This window comes from Xyrauchen texanus, chromosome 11 (assembly GCF_025860055.1).
Source record: "Xyrauchen texanus isolate HMW12.3.18 chromosome 11, RBS_HiC_50CHRs, whole genome shotgun sequence".
Lineage (NCBI taxonomy): Eukaryota > Metazoa > Chordata > Actinopteri > Cypriniformes > Catostomidae > Xyrauchen > Xyrauchen texanus.
In genome coordinates, this window is record NC_068286.1 from 14893236 (window position 1) to 14907900 (window position 14665).

At 37.2% G+C, this 14665-nt stretch overlaps 1 protein-coding gene across 1 annotated transcript in view; it reads left to right on the forward strand.

Annotated features, from left to right (window-relative positions):
* LOC127651272 (lysine-specific demethylase 2A-like) overlaps positions 1 to 14665 on the forward strand; it is a 42141-nt gene that overhangs the window by 11523 nt on the left and 15953 nt on the right. The window contains 11 exon segments of the mRNA XM_052137025.1: positions 6162 to 6300; positions 6404 to 6482; positions 7628 to 7674; positions 7762 to 7940; positions 8074 to 8180; positions 8412 to 8505; positions 8626 to 8779; positions 8931 to 9046; positions 10713 to 10839; positions 10929 to 11158; positions 11331 to 11408. Coding sequence (XP_051992985.1) covers positions 6162 to 6300; positions 6404 to 6482; positions 7628 to 7674; positions 7762 to 7940; positions 8074 to 8180; positions 8412 to 8505; positions 8626 to 8779; positions 8931 to 9046; positions 10713 to 10839; positions 10929 to 11158; positions 11331 to 11408 — 1350 coding nt within the window.

The following is a 14665-nucleotide window of genomic DNA, read 5'->3' on the forward strand; positions in this document are numbered from 1 at the left end:
TGAAATTGCATTTGTATGAAAGTTATGTTTAACAGAGCAAGGGGATTTTAACACCGTATTTCTTATTATATTTTTCCTCTGGAGAAAGCCTTATTTCAATTTGCCTGGATTAAAATAATTATTTAAATCAATTTCAAAACTGCTACGGTCAATATTATTAGCCCCCTTAAGAAATTATCTGTTTGATTGGCTACGGAACCAACCACTGTTATCCAATGACTTGCCTAATTAACCTAATTAATCTCCCAAGCCTTTAAGTTGCACGTCAAACTGAAGATTAGTATCTTGCAAAACAACTAGTTAAGTAATTTAAAACTATTATCATGGCGAAGACAAAATAAATTTGTTTAGACTTGAGAAAAATAATTGATAATGCTCACAAAGCAGAAGGATATACACGTTTATCAAAGCATTTTAACGTGTCAAGAACTGCCGTGAGAAGTATTATCAAGAAGTTTGAAGAGACCCACACAATGGAGAACAAGACTGGCAGAGGCAGGAAGCAAAAGATTTCAAAAACCTTGGAAAGAAAACTGGTGAGAGGTTTCTAAAGACCCAAGAACAACTGCCAAGACACTAGTGAATGATTTAGCCAAGTCTGGGATTGATGTCTCAACGAAGACAGTCACTAGAGCCCTGCACAGGAATGGACTGCGAGGTTGCAGACCAAGAAAAACTCAACTCCTGAAGAAGAGACACCTCCAAGCTAGACTGAGGTTTGCCAGGGACAACCTAGAGAAAAATTATGCATTCTGGAAATGTGTCCTTTGGTCAGATGAGACAAAACTACAGCTCTTTGGCCATAGAGATATTGCCTATGTTTGGAGAAAGAAGGGAGAGGCGCTCAACCCAAAGAACACCATTCCCACAGTGAAACATGGCTGTGGGAGTATAATGCTGTGGGGATGTTTCAGTGTGTCTGGAACTAGGAATCTCATCAGGGTCGAAGGAATCATGAAAAAGACTAAGGAAAGACAACCTCAGGCAATCTGCAACAAAACTTGGTTTGTTTCTGCATTTTGTCTTCCAGCATGATAACGACCCAAAGCATAACTCACTTCTGGAGAAGAACTACCTCCAAACGAGCAAAGTGAACGTCCTTGACTGGCTTGCACAAAGCCCAGACTTGAATCCCATAGAAAATCTGTGGGCCACACTGAATACTAGAGTCCATGCCAGGAGATCAATAAATCTGGAGGAGCTTGAGAGATTTGCTAAGGAGGAATGGGTTGCGACGACTCAGGAGAAATGCCTAAAATTGTTGAAAACTACAACAAATGACAAAAGGCTGTTATCAAGCAAAAGGGGATACACTATTGACTATTAACATCAGAGGGCTAATAATTTTGACCTGTAGATTTGTTTTATTCTTGGTTATAATTTTGCTTCTATCTGTATTATAAACACTAAGTTGCCTAAATAAACTTATGTTTAGAAATGCTGTATTGAGAAAAATATTTGCTCCATTAAACAGCACTTGGGAATTATTTGAAAAATAACTAAATATTTCATAGGGGGCTAATAATTTTGTCTTCAACTGTATATAAGCTAACACATGGCTCTGTGATCTCTCTTTTAGTAATTTTTTTTTTTATGATTGTTGTGATCGCAAATTTGTGATTTTTATTATTATTTTTTTTAAATTTAACTGTTCTACTTCATCAGCAAATTTAAAAGCAGTGTTTTAGAATTGGTCAGATCAGCTAAATTTATTGTAAAAATAAGAGTATGCTTTAAGACGACACCTAATTTGTGCAGATCAAGCAAGTTGTTGAGCAATCGTATCTGAAGATTCAAAAAACTAAATCTGGTATGCTCTGAAGTTCTTAAAAAAATATATGATTGTGCTCTTGAATGCGGAAATAATAATCCATAAAGGATAATCAAGGCACACTTCCAGATCAAAAATGTAGTAAAAGCCTTTAATAGGCCTTCTTCATGGTGCAGTCAAAAATGTCTTAAGAAAAGACTCGCATTCATTGTTGCTAAATTTTGCACACCTGCTCGGAGGAAAACACAATTTAGTGTCAGAATTCCACAAGGTGGAGTATATCTAGGTACTTGTAAATTTATATTAAATTTAAAAACAAAATTATATAATATAGATTAACCAAAATAGGAGAAATACATCAACTATTTAAAGAAAATGACTTGTCAATTTCTTCATTTAAAGAGTGTTTCTCTTTATAAGTTGAGTAATACATTTTATATATATATATATATATTTAAAAAAAAAAAATTTTATCAGGTCCTGTCACATGTTCGCTCTGGGTTTAAGAGGTTAAAGCTGAAGTATGGAATTGCAGAAATAAACAAAACAAGCTTTTTTAAAATTTAATTATTTTGTATATAATTAAATTTTATACTTTTATAATTGACTGTCATTCATACATTTTTGAAGTCTGGAAAGGAAATATATACCCTTATTTTATTATATGACCCAAGCTAAATTTGTATAAATTACTTTGTTGTGTGCATGAAGCACATAAGCCTAGTTTCCATCCACTTTTTGTGCTATTTTGTTATCAACAAAGTGAAAATTCGTAAAAAACGTGACACAATTTGGCATCTTCTGCCTGGTTCCATTCAAATGTACTTTTATCGATAAAAATGGTGTGCGTGATGTCATGCCTAAAAAAAAAAACAAAAAAAAAAAAACACTTTGTCGCATTAGTTTTGGTTTAATTCACAAAATAAATCTGCCCTTAAGTTGTTTCCACACAGAAATATGTGTTTATAGCCAATTTGCTTCCCAGATGTGCCTAATTTTGTTCCTCCAAGCTTTGGTAAAATGGGGAGAGTATTGAGAATTCATTGAAATTTGCCAGTTTACTGTCATTTTAATTTCACAAATAAATGCAATCAGAAGATGAGAAATTGCAATCAAAAGAGAGCAGTTGCCCTTCTGATAGGACTGTAATGGTCCTGATGACCATTAGAGAGCAGTTGCCCTTCTGATAGGACTGTATAGGTCTTGATGTTGCGCCTATAGTAGATTGACACTGACCGTTTCCAACCCGAAAGAGAATAGTCATGATGACCCTGTTCAAGCTGGCAGCCTGCACCAAGTAGTGGGGGAAACTTTCGGTCTTAGTATAAGGACCGCCCAGCATGTGTACACTCACCTAAAGGATTATTAGGAACACCTGTTCAATTTCTCATTAATGCAATTATCTAATCAACCAATCACATGGCAGTTGCTTCAATGCATTTAGGGGTGTGGTCCTGGTCAAGGCAATCTCCTGAACTCCAAACTGAATGTCAGAATGGGAAAGAAAGGTGATTTAAGCAATTTTGAGCGTGGAATGGTTGTTGGTGCCAGACGGGCCGGTCTGAGTATTTCACAATCTGCTCAGTTACTGGGATTTTCACGCACAACCATTTCTAGGGTTTACAAAGAATGGTGTGAAAAGGAAAAACATCCAGTATGCGGCAGTCCTGTGGGCTGAAAATGCCTTGTTGATGCTAGAGGTCAGAGGAGAATGGGCCGACTGATTCAAGCTGATAGAAGAGCAACTTTGCCTGAAATAACCACTCGTTACAACCGAGGTATGCAGGAAAGCATTTGTGAAGCCACAACACGCACAACCTTGAGGCGGATGGGCTACAACAGCAGAAGACCCCACCGGGTACCACTCATCTCCACTACAAATAGGAAAAAGAGGCTACAATTTGCAAGAGCTCACCAAAATTAGACAGTTGAAGACTGGAAAAATGTTGCCTGGTCTGATGAGTCTCGATTTCTGTTGAGACATTCAGATGGTAGAGTCAGAATTTGGATCCATCATGCCTTGTTACCACTGTGCAGGCTGGTGGTGGTGGTGGTAATGGTGTGGGGGATGTTTTCTTGGCACACTTTAGGCCCCTTAGTGCCAATTGGGCATCGTTTAAATGCCACGGCCTACCTGAGCATTGTTTCTGACCATGTCCATCCCTTTATGGCCACCATGTACCCATCCTCTGATGGCTACTTCCAGCAGGATAATGCACCATGTAACAAAGCTCGAATCATTTCAAATTGGTTTCTTGAACATGACAATGAGTTCACTGTACTAAAATGGCCCCCCCATTCACCCGATCTCAACCCAATAGAGCATCTTTGGGATGTGGTGGAACGGGAGCTTCGTGCCCTGGATGTGCATCCCACAAATCTCCATCAACTGCAAGATGCTATCCTATCAATATGGGCCAACATTTCTAAAGAATTCTTTCAGCACCATGTTGAATCAATGCCACATAGAATTAAGGCAGTTCTGAAGGTGAAAGGGGGTCAAACACAGTATTAGTATGGTGTTCCTAATAATCCTTTAGGTGAGTGTATATGCACAGCTATTAAAGAAAACATTAGGTGGTGTAATATCAGGATTTAGATATGATACAATCATCTAAATCTAAAGCATCTCCATCACAACTGCATTATGTCCCGCATATTTGCCCAGCAACTTTTAATGACCAACTGAACTTGAAAACAAAAATGTACTAGCCAATGACTATTCTTTCTCCAACAATGTTGTAGAGGGTTGCAAGCTTTGGCATCTAAGTGTTAATCATATCGAATCGAGATAATATCGACTCGAAAACATAACGTATACCGAACTGAATCGTGAGAACCATATCGCCATCCCAAGTGTTCTGACTTTGTTACGTTTTCTAATGTTACTGTAGTAGTTTGATTGCATGCTTCAAATAAATTGGGACATATAAGCTGTCAGTGATTGTTTGGACTGAGAGCTTTAAGGGCATTTTGTAAATCGCTTGCATGTTTTTGTTTCATTCATTCTTGGGGGTAAAAAAAAACAAAAAACAGTACCATGTGTAATGGCAGGGTTTTTTTGCTCTTCATAGATGTTAGCCAATCAGAACACTGGGCATATATTTTTATTAATATTACATTATGACAGGTTTTTGCACACACACAAAAAACACGTTATAAGTGAACCTCAAGGAAAATAATAAAATTAAAAAAAGCACGACATGACCACTTTTAAAGACTTATAGAATTACTGTACACCTGGTCTGTTGCCTAGAGCAGAATAATTCATGTCTTACAGGTTTTAAATGTTTCATAACAGGCACAAATATGTTGTGTTTTGACAGGTGGGAATTATGATTCCCACCTGTAGTCTAATGCTCGTGATTTGTGTTTAGAGTTAAGCCACATACATACATACATGCAGCATCTTCCAGCGACAAAGTGACATGATCCCATTCATTTTCAGTGAGAGCTTCCAGCTACACAAGCGACAGCGACCTCTGGTGACTAGATGTGGGCGGGTGACAAGACAAAGTTGAGAAAAGTTTAACTTTATGCAAATGACGTGCGACTTTTGAGAGATATAACCAATAGGAGCGAAGACTGTGTTCACTGGTGCTCACGTCACTTATCTCCTTTGTGGTAATGGAGTAACGTGCAGGCAAGAAAAATAAATTAAAGATTCTAGTTTGATACAGTGAAAGTTCAGTCATCTTGTTAATGATCTGATGCATTAAGCACTGCTGCAGTTCATATTAAAACACTCTCCCCTGCACAATGTAAATTTCTAAGGACAAGATAACTGATTATTTGTCAAATTAGAATAACATTTTAGAAATGATTGGCAGTCTGGGTGGGTTTGAGTCGTAGATTTTGTACATTTGATAAATTGCAAATCTGGTTAGTGATTAAATGCATTGAACACCGCTGTAGTTTATGTAACAACACACTCCACAGCAGAATGTAATTTATTAGTGACTAGAAAACAAATTCCTTGTCGAACTATAATTATATCTTGGTTTTACCCGCAGTGTATCTTATATGTGATCACAATTATTAAAGATATGGCCAGACGAGCAGTCCACCAATAACGTTAGCGCGACAGCAGTAGGAACACCCGGGAGCAACTTCATAGTACAGAGATTAGCGACTTCAAGTGATCAAGTCGCTGCATGTGTGTACAGGCCTTTAGTATTGAGTGTGTGTGATTGTGGGCGAGTGCATCTCTCAGCCTAGTGTAGGAGTATACACTCATATAGCCCCGCACTGTTGATCCCTTGTGTGTGAAGTTTGGCAGAGTTGTGGTGATTTATAAAATGACAACATTTGTCCATTATTCAAACAAAAGTATGAGTGTATGTAGGGTATTTATTTCATTGTCTCACTCTCTCGTTCCCTTGTCTTATAGCGGTCTGGCACACGACGACGTTATCAAGACGATGGCATTTCCGACGATGAGATCGAGGGAAAGAGGACGTTCGATCTGGAGGAGAAGCTGCAATGCAGCCGCTTCAGCTCTGACAGAGTTAAATGCATGGAGGGCAAAGGTCAGAGAGAAACTGCCTATATTGGAGCATCTCTTTATAAAATTTCTCTTTGAAGAAAGGATGTTATAAAGTGTGTAGTTCTAACTCTGTCTGTTTTGTTTAGACTTTACATTTGAATACATCCAGAGAGGGGGGCTCAGGGATCCCATCATCTTTGAGAGACCTGATGGGCTTGGCATTAAGTAAGAGATTGTCACTTCTCCCTTTCTATTTCACTCTCTCTGTCTCTCTCCCTTCAAGCCCCACCTCCTTTTTTCTTATACGAAAAGCCTGCCTTTTGAGTTGCACTACCCCTGTTTAGGCCAGAATCTTATTTTAAGGAAGTACAAAAATGTGAGCGCTTAGCCAATGCTTTGCCAGCACCTAACGTGAGTTATTGTGTTCCTTTGTTAGAAACAAACCTTAGTATTCAAGCGGTCGATAGTTATATTAAAAAATCTGTTCCATTTTAAACTAAATGTATTCTTTCTCAGGCAAATTGCTGTAAATATATTGACATTATCTTGCTCAGCAAAATTATCTTTGAACTCTTGCTCTGCCATGACAATAGTTAACTTGAAATAGAAAACTCACTTTAGAGCAGACAGTCTACCTACAGTATCTCACAAAAGTGAGTACACCCCTCACATTTTTGTAAATATTTGATTATATCTTTTCATGTGACAACACTGAAGAAATGACACTTTGCTACAATGTAAAGTAGTGAGTGTACAGCTTGTATAACAGTGTAAATTTGCTGTCCCCTCAAAATAACTCAACACTGTATTTTGTACTTTGAAGAAAAGTTTGACAACTTTTGAAAATCACAAACATGCAAGTTTTATTTATTCATTTATTTTTTTATGTATATTATTTATTTTGTGTCGGCACAGCCATAGACAAGGAAAATAAAAAATGGCACTCGTGTCAAAAAGTTTGCTTACCTCTGGTCTGTACTAAGGTCTGCTACTGGACCCCTTGCGCCAGTGCAGAGAATGCAATGCATACTTGTGTTATGGTATGAATTGTGGTCTGACACATTTTGGAACGCAACGGCGCATGATATTGAGCTTGCGTAGCTAGGAGCATCTGCGTTTACATACTTGAGTGGAGTATTTTTTTATGCCTGGCTCTTTTTACAATTCCATTACTCAATTGAAATTTGTTTGGTGGCACCACTTGCATTGTTTTCCCACTTGGAATTCTACTTATTATTATTATTATTATTATTATTATTATTATTATTATACAAGCATTATTCTCATTTGTAAGTTGCTTGGATAAAAGCGTTTGCATTCTACTGAATTTTTATAATGTTTCAATCTAATCTGCATTTATTATTTCTTAGCATGCCTGATCCAGACTTCAGTGTGAATGATGTAAAAACATACGTTGGTAAGTGTTATATATGGTAGATTCGTGAATTCCTAATGAATGCTGATATGGGATGCGTCAGCCCCTTCTTCTCCTCTCTACTGACAGGAAGTCGGCGGATGATTGATGTGATGGATGTGGCTACTCAGAAGGCGACAGAGATGTCAATGGCCCAGTGGAGGCGGTACTATGAGACTCCTCACTCTCAGCGAGAGAAGCTTTTCAATGTTATCAGCCTTGAATTTAGCCACACTAAACTAGAGAGCCTGGTCAAAAGACCTACCACGGTTAGTACATACATCATTTATCCACGGTTAATACATACATCATTTATCTTGACTAGTAGACACTCCAAACAATGCAAATTTTTTTACTATTTTCAGTCTGTAATGCCGGAATTATTTTTCCCTTTTGTCACAGGTGGACATGATTGACTGGGTGGACAACATGTGGCCACGACATTTAAAGGAAAGGCAAAGAGATGCCACAAACTCTATCATGGAGATGCAATACCCCAAAGTGCAGAAGTGAGAATTTCTTTCATCCTCCATTTAAGTCTAAGTTTACAAATGTTTGGTCTTTATGTTCTGTTCAACGGGAGATGAAGAAACAGTCCCCTGTATTTTCTTTCTTCCCTTCTTTCCTCATAATCTTCACCTCTAATATCTCACACACTATTCTTTGTTTTCCTTAGTAATTCCAATGCAGACCTTCCCTCCCTTTTTTAACTTTGCCTCAACTTTGTGTTCTGCCTGCAGGTACTGCCTAATGAGTGTGCAGGGCTGTTACACAGATTTCCACATAGACTTCGGAGGTACATCTGTGTGGTACCACATACTGCAGGGATGCAAGGTCAGAGCACATGAACATGCATCCGGAAATTATTTTTGTTAAGAGTTTATGTAGAGTCATATGATAAAGCCATTGCACTTTTTATATGATTAACCCAGTAATTGTCTGGTTCTTCTACAGGTGTTTTGGTTAATCCCACCTACGCCGCAAAACCTGGAGCTTTATGAGAACTGGGTGTTGTCAGGGAAACAAGGAGACATCTTCCTTGGTGATAAGGCCACTGACTGCCAGAGGATTAAGCTCAAGCAGGGCTACACGTTCATTATACCATCAGGTAAGCACATGCAGACACAAACTCATGTTGGTTTACACACAAAGTATTACTATTGTGCATTTTAATTTCCCTTGATGGTAAAAATGTATTTGATGTGGCATTTATGCAATGGAGAACACCTGAGCATAATTTTTTTTAATGAATTGTTTAGGTTGGATTCATGCGGTTTATACACCTGTGGACACTCTTGTGTTTGGTGGGAATTTCCTGCATAGTTTTAACATCCCCATGCAGCTGCATGTATCCAGTATTGAGGACAGGACACGGGTAAGTCACCTCAGTCTGGGCCCATTTCACCCCAGTGGTTACTGAATTGTAGTCTGTTATAAATTTACGTGAGTGATTTTGGTCTTAATGATGGATGAATCTAATTCGAAACCTGTTGAGAACATGTCTGGGTTATATAAATATATATATATCATACACTAGGGCTGTCAATCGATTACAATTTTTAATCAAATTAATGACATGGTGTCCCGATTAATTAATCGCATATACAAATATTTGCTGAGAAAACCCCTCATATAACAACAATTCAATGTATAATGATGAAATAATTATGCATGGTTATCTATAAATATAAAAAATATATATATATATCATATACATGTAATAAATATTCAGATAATTAAAATGAATTACATTCTTGTAGCAGAAGAGTTAATCATTGATAAGACCATTCAAAAAGCGGCTTTAGAATACAATGTATTGTTAAATACCATATTATTGATCATAAGTCAATCATTGGCATACAGTTCACAGCAATCCATTTCACAAGTGAATTCGTCAATCAGTTGGAGATCTATTATGAGGGCTTGTTTAAGGTCCCGTCAATTTACACCTGAGTCAGACTTTTTTTTTTTTTAGAACATGAAACATACATAGTACACAATACTACAGATATATTTTACTATAATGCCAAGACATTATATTCATTACATAGTGTAATGGTTTTCAATGCTTTGGAGTTGTTGGAGGTACAAAGAGTATTTAAATAATATTTAAAGTCTTTACAAAAAAAGTGCAAATAGGGGATTTATAGATATACATTTACACTTATGTATAAAAAAAAACTTGGCAAGAAAAATAAACCGATTAATCAGAAAATATTGACTTATCAAAACTGTGAAAACCAAATAGAACGTCTTTATAAAGCAAAGAAAAAAGTTAAAATAGAGGTACGTACAAACAAACAAAAATTTCTCCAAAATACTACAGCGTGGACACATTCCCAAAAAAGGTGAGGGGCAGATTAATCTACAGCATTACTGAAGGAGCAAAGTGGATCTATTTCAGGGAGCATGTTTCTTAAATAAAGACTGAATGGGTAAAAACGGTGTAACAATTTAAAGGACATCTCCTTAACCTTGTTGGTAATTAAATATTTGTGAGGTAAAGACCGTACAACCTGCGTCAGACATGCTTGTCGCGTCTTGGGTGTGTTGCGTCATAAAAGTAAAATGTTTAGGTCACTGTGTCAAGTTAAATATAGTTTAATACTCAATCTTTAAACACATCTCGAGATCCCTTGGTTCGCACGCTTATGTTGTGTGTCCGCTGAAGAGTTGTTAATGTTTTGTTCACTGTATAAACTGTGTTGCTCTCACAGCTGAAATTTCACTTACTGCCCTCTGGAGTATACAGGTGGTACTACAAGCATACATTTCTCAGGAAAGCATTGCGATTAAATGCGTAAAACATTTTTTTTTAAATGAATCGCACGTTATTAAAGCGTTAAATCGGCAGCCCTAATATATATACATATGTATGTATATACGTGCATGCATGCAGATTTTTTTATCAAATCTTTTTCCAGTGATTTTTTTAAATTGTTTTTTATTTTATTATTTATTTTTGGTGGGGGATGTTGGATGAAATATGACCTGCACCTTTCTTGGTAAGATTCCGTTTTTATAATCTCTGGTCCCCTCAGGTGCCAGCTAAATTCCGTTATCCGTTCTATTATGAGATGGGCTGGTACGTATTGGAGCGTTATCTGTACAGCCTGACCAACACATCCCACCTCATCCCTGAGTTCCAGAAGTACTCTCTGGGTATTGGTCAGTAGATTAACAACATATTCAGTATATGGCTTAAACTGAGCACAAATGCAAAAGTTTAACTTTCTTTCTCTTTGTCTCATACACAGGCTTGAAGCAGGAAAGCTCAGGCGGTGAGGTACTAAATGGACATGCTAAAGAGGAGAGAGATGACGATGCTCTCTGTCCTCCCAGTGGGCCAGGAGTAAAAGTTCACCTGACGACTCTTGAGCTGGAGGGGCTGTGGAATCTGGTGGGGAAGCTGGAGTCTCTGCCGGCACATAAGAAATGTGTGCCTTCAGGAATACACAATGCTGCTGCCCTGCTGCACGACATACGGGTCAGCATTCGCACCTACTTTCTTGCATGACTTATTTGTGAAAGTGCTTCTTCTAATCCTATTTTTGTGAATGCTGCATGAAAAGTTATTTATAAATGTGACTTGGGATGTTTCCAGTTGACTCACGCTTTTTGAAAGCTGATGAACGTTTTTGGTTTTCTCTCCCTGTCAGGCGTTATTGAAAGAACATGCCAATGACATCCCCAAACTCTCCTATACAGGAAAACCTATTGTCAGATGGCCGAAGAGGGTAATTCATTGTTTCTTCACTGAATTTGTTTCTGTAAATCAGTGCTCGCTCTTTTTAAATGGACACACATGACTTTTTTCTGTGGAAGACAAAATGGGATGTTATGTAATATCGATTACCACAAAAATGAATATTGATTTGCCTCTCCTTTTTGTTTCAAATGAAAGAATCTGGGTTCCAGTGAGGCACTTGCAATGGAAGTGAATGGGAGCCAATATTTTAATGTTAAATACTCCCTTTTTCAAAAGTATAGCCACAAGACATAAACCAGGGTTCCCGCAGATCTTTGCAAAATTTTCCAAAATGTAAGGTCATAAAAATTCTTAAATATCTTAAATGATACAACAAAAGTCTTACATTTGGGTGAGGAAAGACAGGAATCGTGATTATGAAACTTCAAAAGAATTTGATTTAATTAAATGCATGTGCTGCGTCCTTCAGCGTGAAAACGTGGCATTGTTGTATTTATTTCAAGCACGCGGGGGCTTGTGAGTTTCCAGCTGTTGTATTGCAGTTCGCAATCATTAAGCCTTATCGAAAATCTATGACAAGCGATCACTAAAGATCAACTGTTGATGACGATGTATGACAAGCGATCACTAAAGATCAACTGTTGATGATAATGATGTAGTGTTGATAAAATATGACAGTGGTTTCTTGTGTTTATATTGTATTTATATTGTAAAGTGTTTATATTGTAATATGTTTCAGATTATTGTAGGAGTGCAGGTTTTATATCCATTATTTGTTTGAATGAGCAGCTGGAAGCAGTGAAGTGTTTAATATAGAACATAGTATAGGCTACCAATATTTTTTTAAAAATATTGACAAATTAACTTGCTTTCTTTCTTGAAGAAATAAGTGCAGGTACTCTCCTTATGAGAGAGTGCAACGAACGTCCATCTTCCAAACCATGTCTTTACCCAAATACACTTTGATAAACCTATAATAATTATTTATATTTTAGAGCTGTCAGATGGATTTCGCTTGAAATTGTATACATGCATCATTAGCCCATGCGTATTCACGTCATATCCGTATACAGAGAAAATAAGCTTCGGCTACTGTTGCGAGTGTATGGTGTGGGAGTAGCTGAAGCTGAAAGTTTGATGTCACAACGAACGAGAAACATTGACCATGGATCATTCAAATGGCAAACCTCCGGGGAATCACCGGTTGTTAAAACAAAGAAACCCCGAACAGAGTCCACAAGCAAAAAAGGGAAAACGACAGAGTCCGTAATAAAACCCGAATCAACATTGGCTTGGCTTTTCAGAGGTGGCGACAACTGAAAGGATTTAAAAGCGACCCAAAGATGGCTTTTTTTTCCTCACTCAACAGGTAAGATATTTTATTGATATGGTTTTAGTTATGTAATCACTCACACGCACGCGTGCGCGCCTGACCACTGGTCGGTGACAATGACAAACTATAAATTAGTTACTTCCGTCATCTATTTGGCCAGAATATACTGCAGTTATAAAAACTTTACCACGTTTGTCCTTCTCAAACTAGCAATCATTATGACTAAAGTTATGAACGTTGCCTTAACTTTTGTAACATAATTTTATTTCAAAACATCAATGTTTCCAAGAAGTCAAAACAACAGCATAGGATATGGCACTTACCTGCGCAGATTACATGTTTTTGGATATCCGCCTTTTCCTTTCTTTCGTTATTTATTTTTCCATTCGGCATGTCCCGTATCCGTGTACACTAGTGCCTCTAACCACATTAATCCATGTAGAGGAGCAGAGCCGAAGCACAACTTGCATCATTATCAAAACAACGTTTTTCCGCAAGACACATGCAGTTTTACTTTTTAACTGCTAGAGGGCCAAAAGTTACATTAGTGTAGCTTTAAAAATAAATGTATAAACTTGAGGTTTTACAGCAGGGCTCTTCAACTACTTTCTTTTGTGGGCTAGATTTTACCGATGAAAACTCAACCGCTCCAAATTACTTTTCTGTATTTATCTTGCCTAACACTTTTGTTGTGACTAAAGTGTGAACGTTAGTCACGAAAAACAAACCTGTTAATATGCATTTATTTACATTTAAAATAGTATTTAATTACATTAAAAGAGGTAGTTGAGTAATATTTTAAGGTCTGGCCTTAAATACCTTAAGACTTGGCTGAAGAACAAACATGACCTCACATACTCGACTTACAAACTGGTTTTGATCAACTTTAAAAATAAAAATATAGCCTACAATTTAGGTTTATTGTTAATGAAAACTGAGGAAGAGCATTAATATCTGCTAAAGTCTGTATCTTTGATAATATCAACCCTCATATGAAAACAATGGTAATCTAATGTAGAACTGCCTTTTTGCACTAAATAAATGTAAAACTGAAAAAAGAACATTATGTCTGCTCTTCCTTTTATAAATTTAAATCCTCTCCTTCAATGAGGCGAAAATTAGCCTTTTCTTGTCCTGCAGATATTGTGATATTGCACACAAGAGCCAGACACTTGTGCAGATAATCATTAGGAATGGTTAACAAACTGATATGATGTTCAGGATTGTGAACGCTGACACACACCAGTATGTAGAACCAAACAAGATATATGCATAGGCAAGTTCAGTGACACTTCACAATCTTTTTACGAGCACCACAGAAAAGAATGGCGAATAAAAAACTGGAACTGGACCATGAAACGCTTGATGACCGCCGCTGCTGTTGTTGCACATGTTGTGTGTTAAACACCCCACTGAGTTTTGCGCAGAGCGCGCTCTGATATTTACTGCAATTTTATCAAAATCATTTGGAAGGTCAGATAAAAGTGATTGCCGGGCCTCATCAAATCACTGACTTAAATTAAATAAAACATTATATCGTACCGGGAGACTGAGAAGCGGTGGTACCCGCCCACTTCAAGCACTGGCCACAATCCAATATCGGTCAACCTTTAATTTGTATCTATTTATATAATAGTACATTAGCCAATTTTAATGTGATGTATGCAGGGTTCATACAAGGTGCTTGAAGTACTTGAATTTTGCTTTTTAAATTTAAGTCCTGTAAAAACCTTGAAAATAGCCATTTTTACCAAGAGGTCATTTAAAAGTTCTTGAATTATAGAAAATCTCAAAATACGTTGCTTAAATCATTTAATAAATTAAATTTATTTATTTTCAGAAAAACAAGACAATAGACCACTGCTGAAGCAGGCAGTGCATAGATGTTGCTGTCACATGGCACCTGTTACTTTAGGCAGCACTGTTCAGAATGGGCCAGTAACAATCAAGTG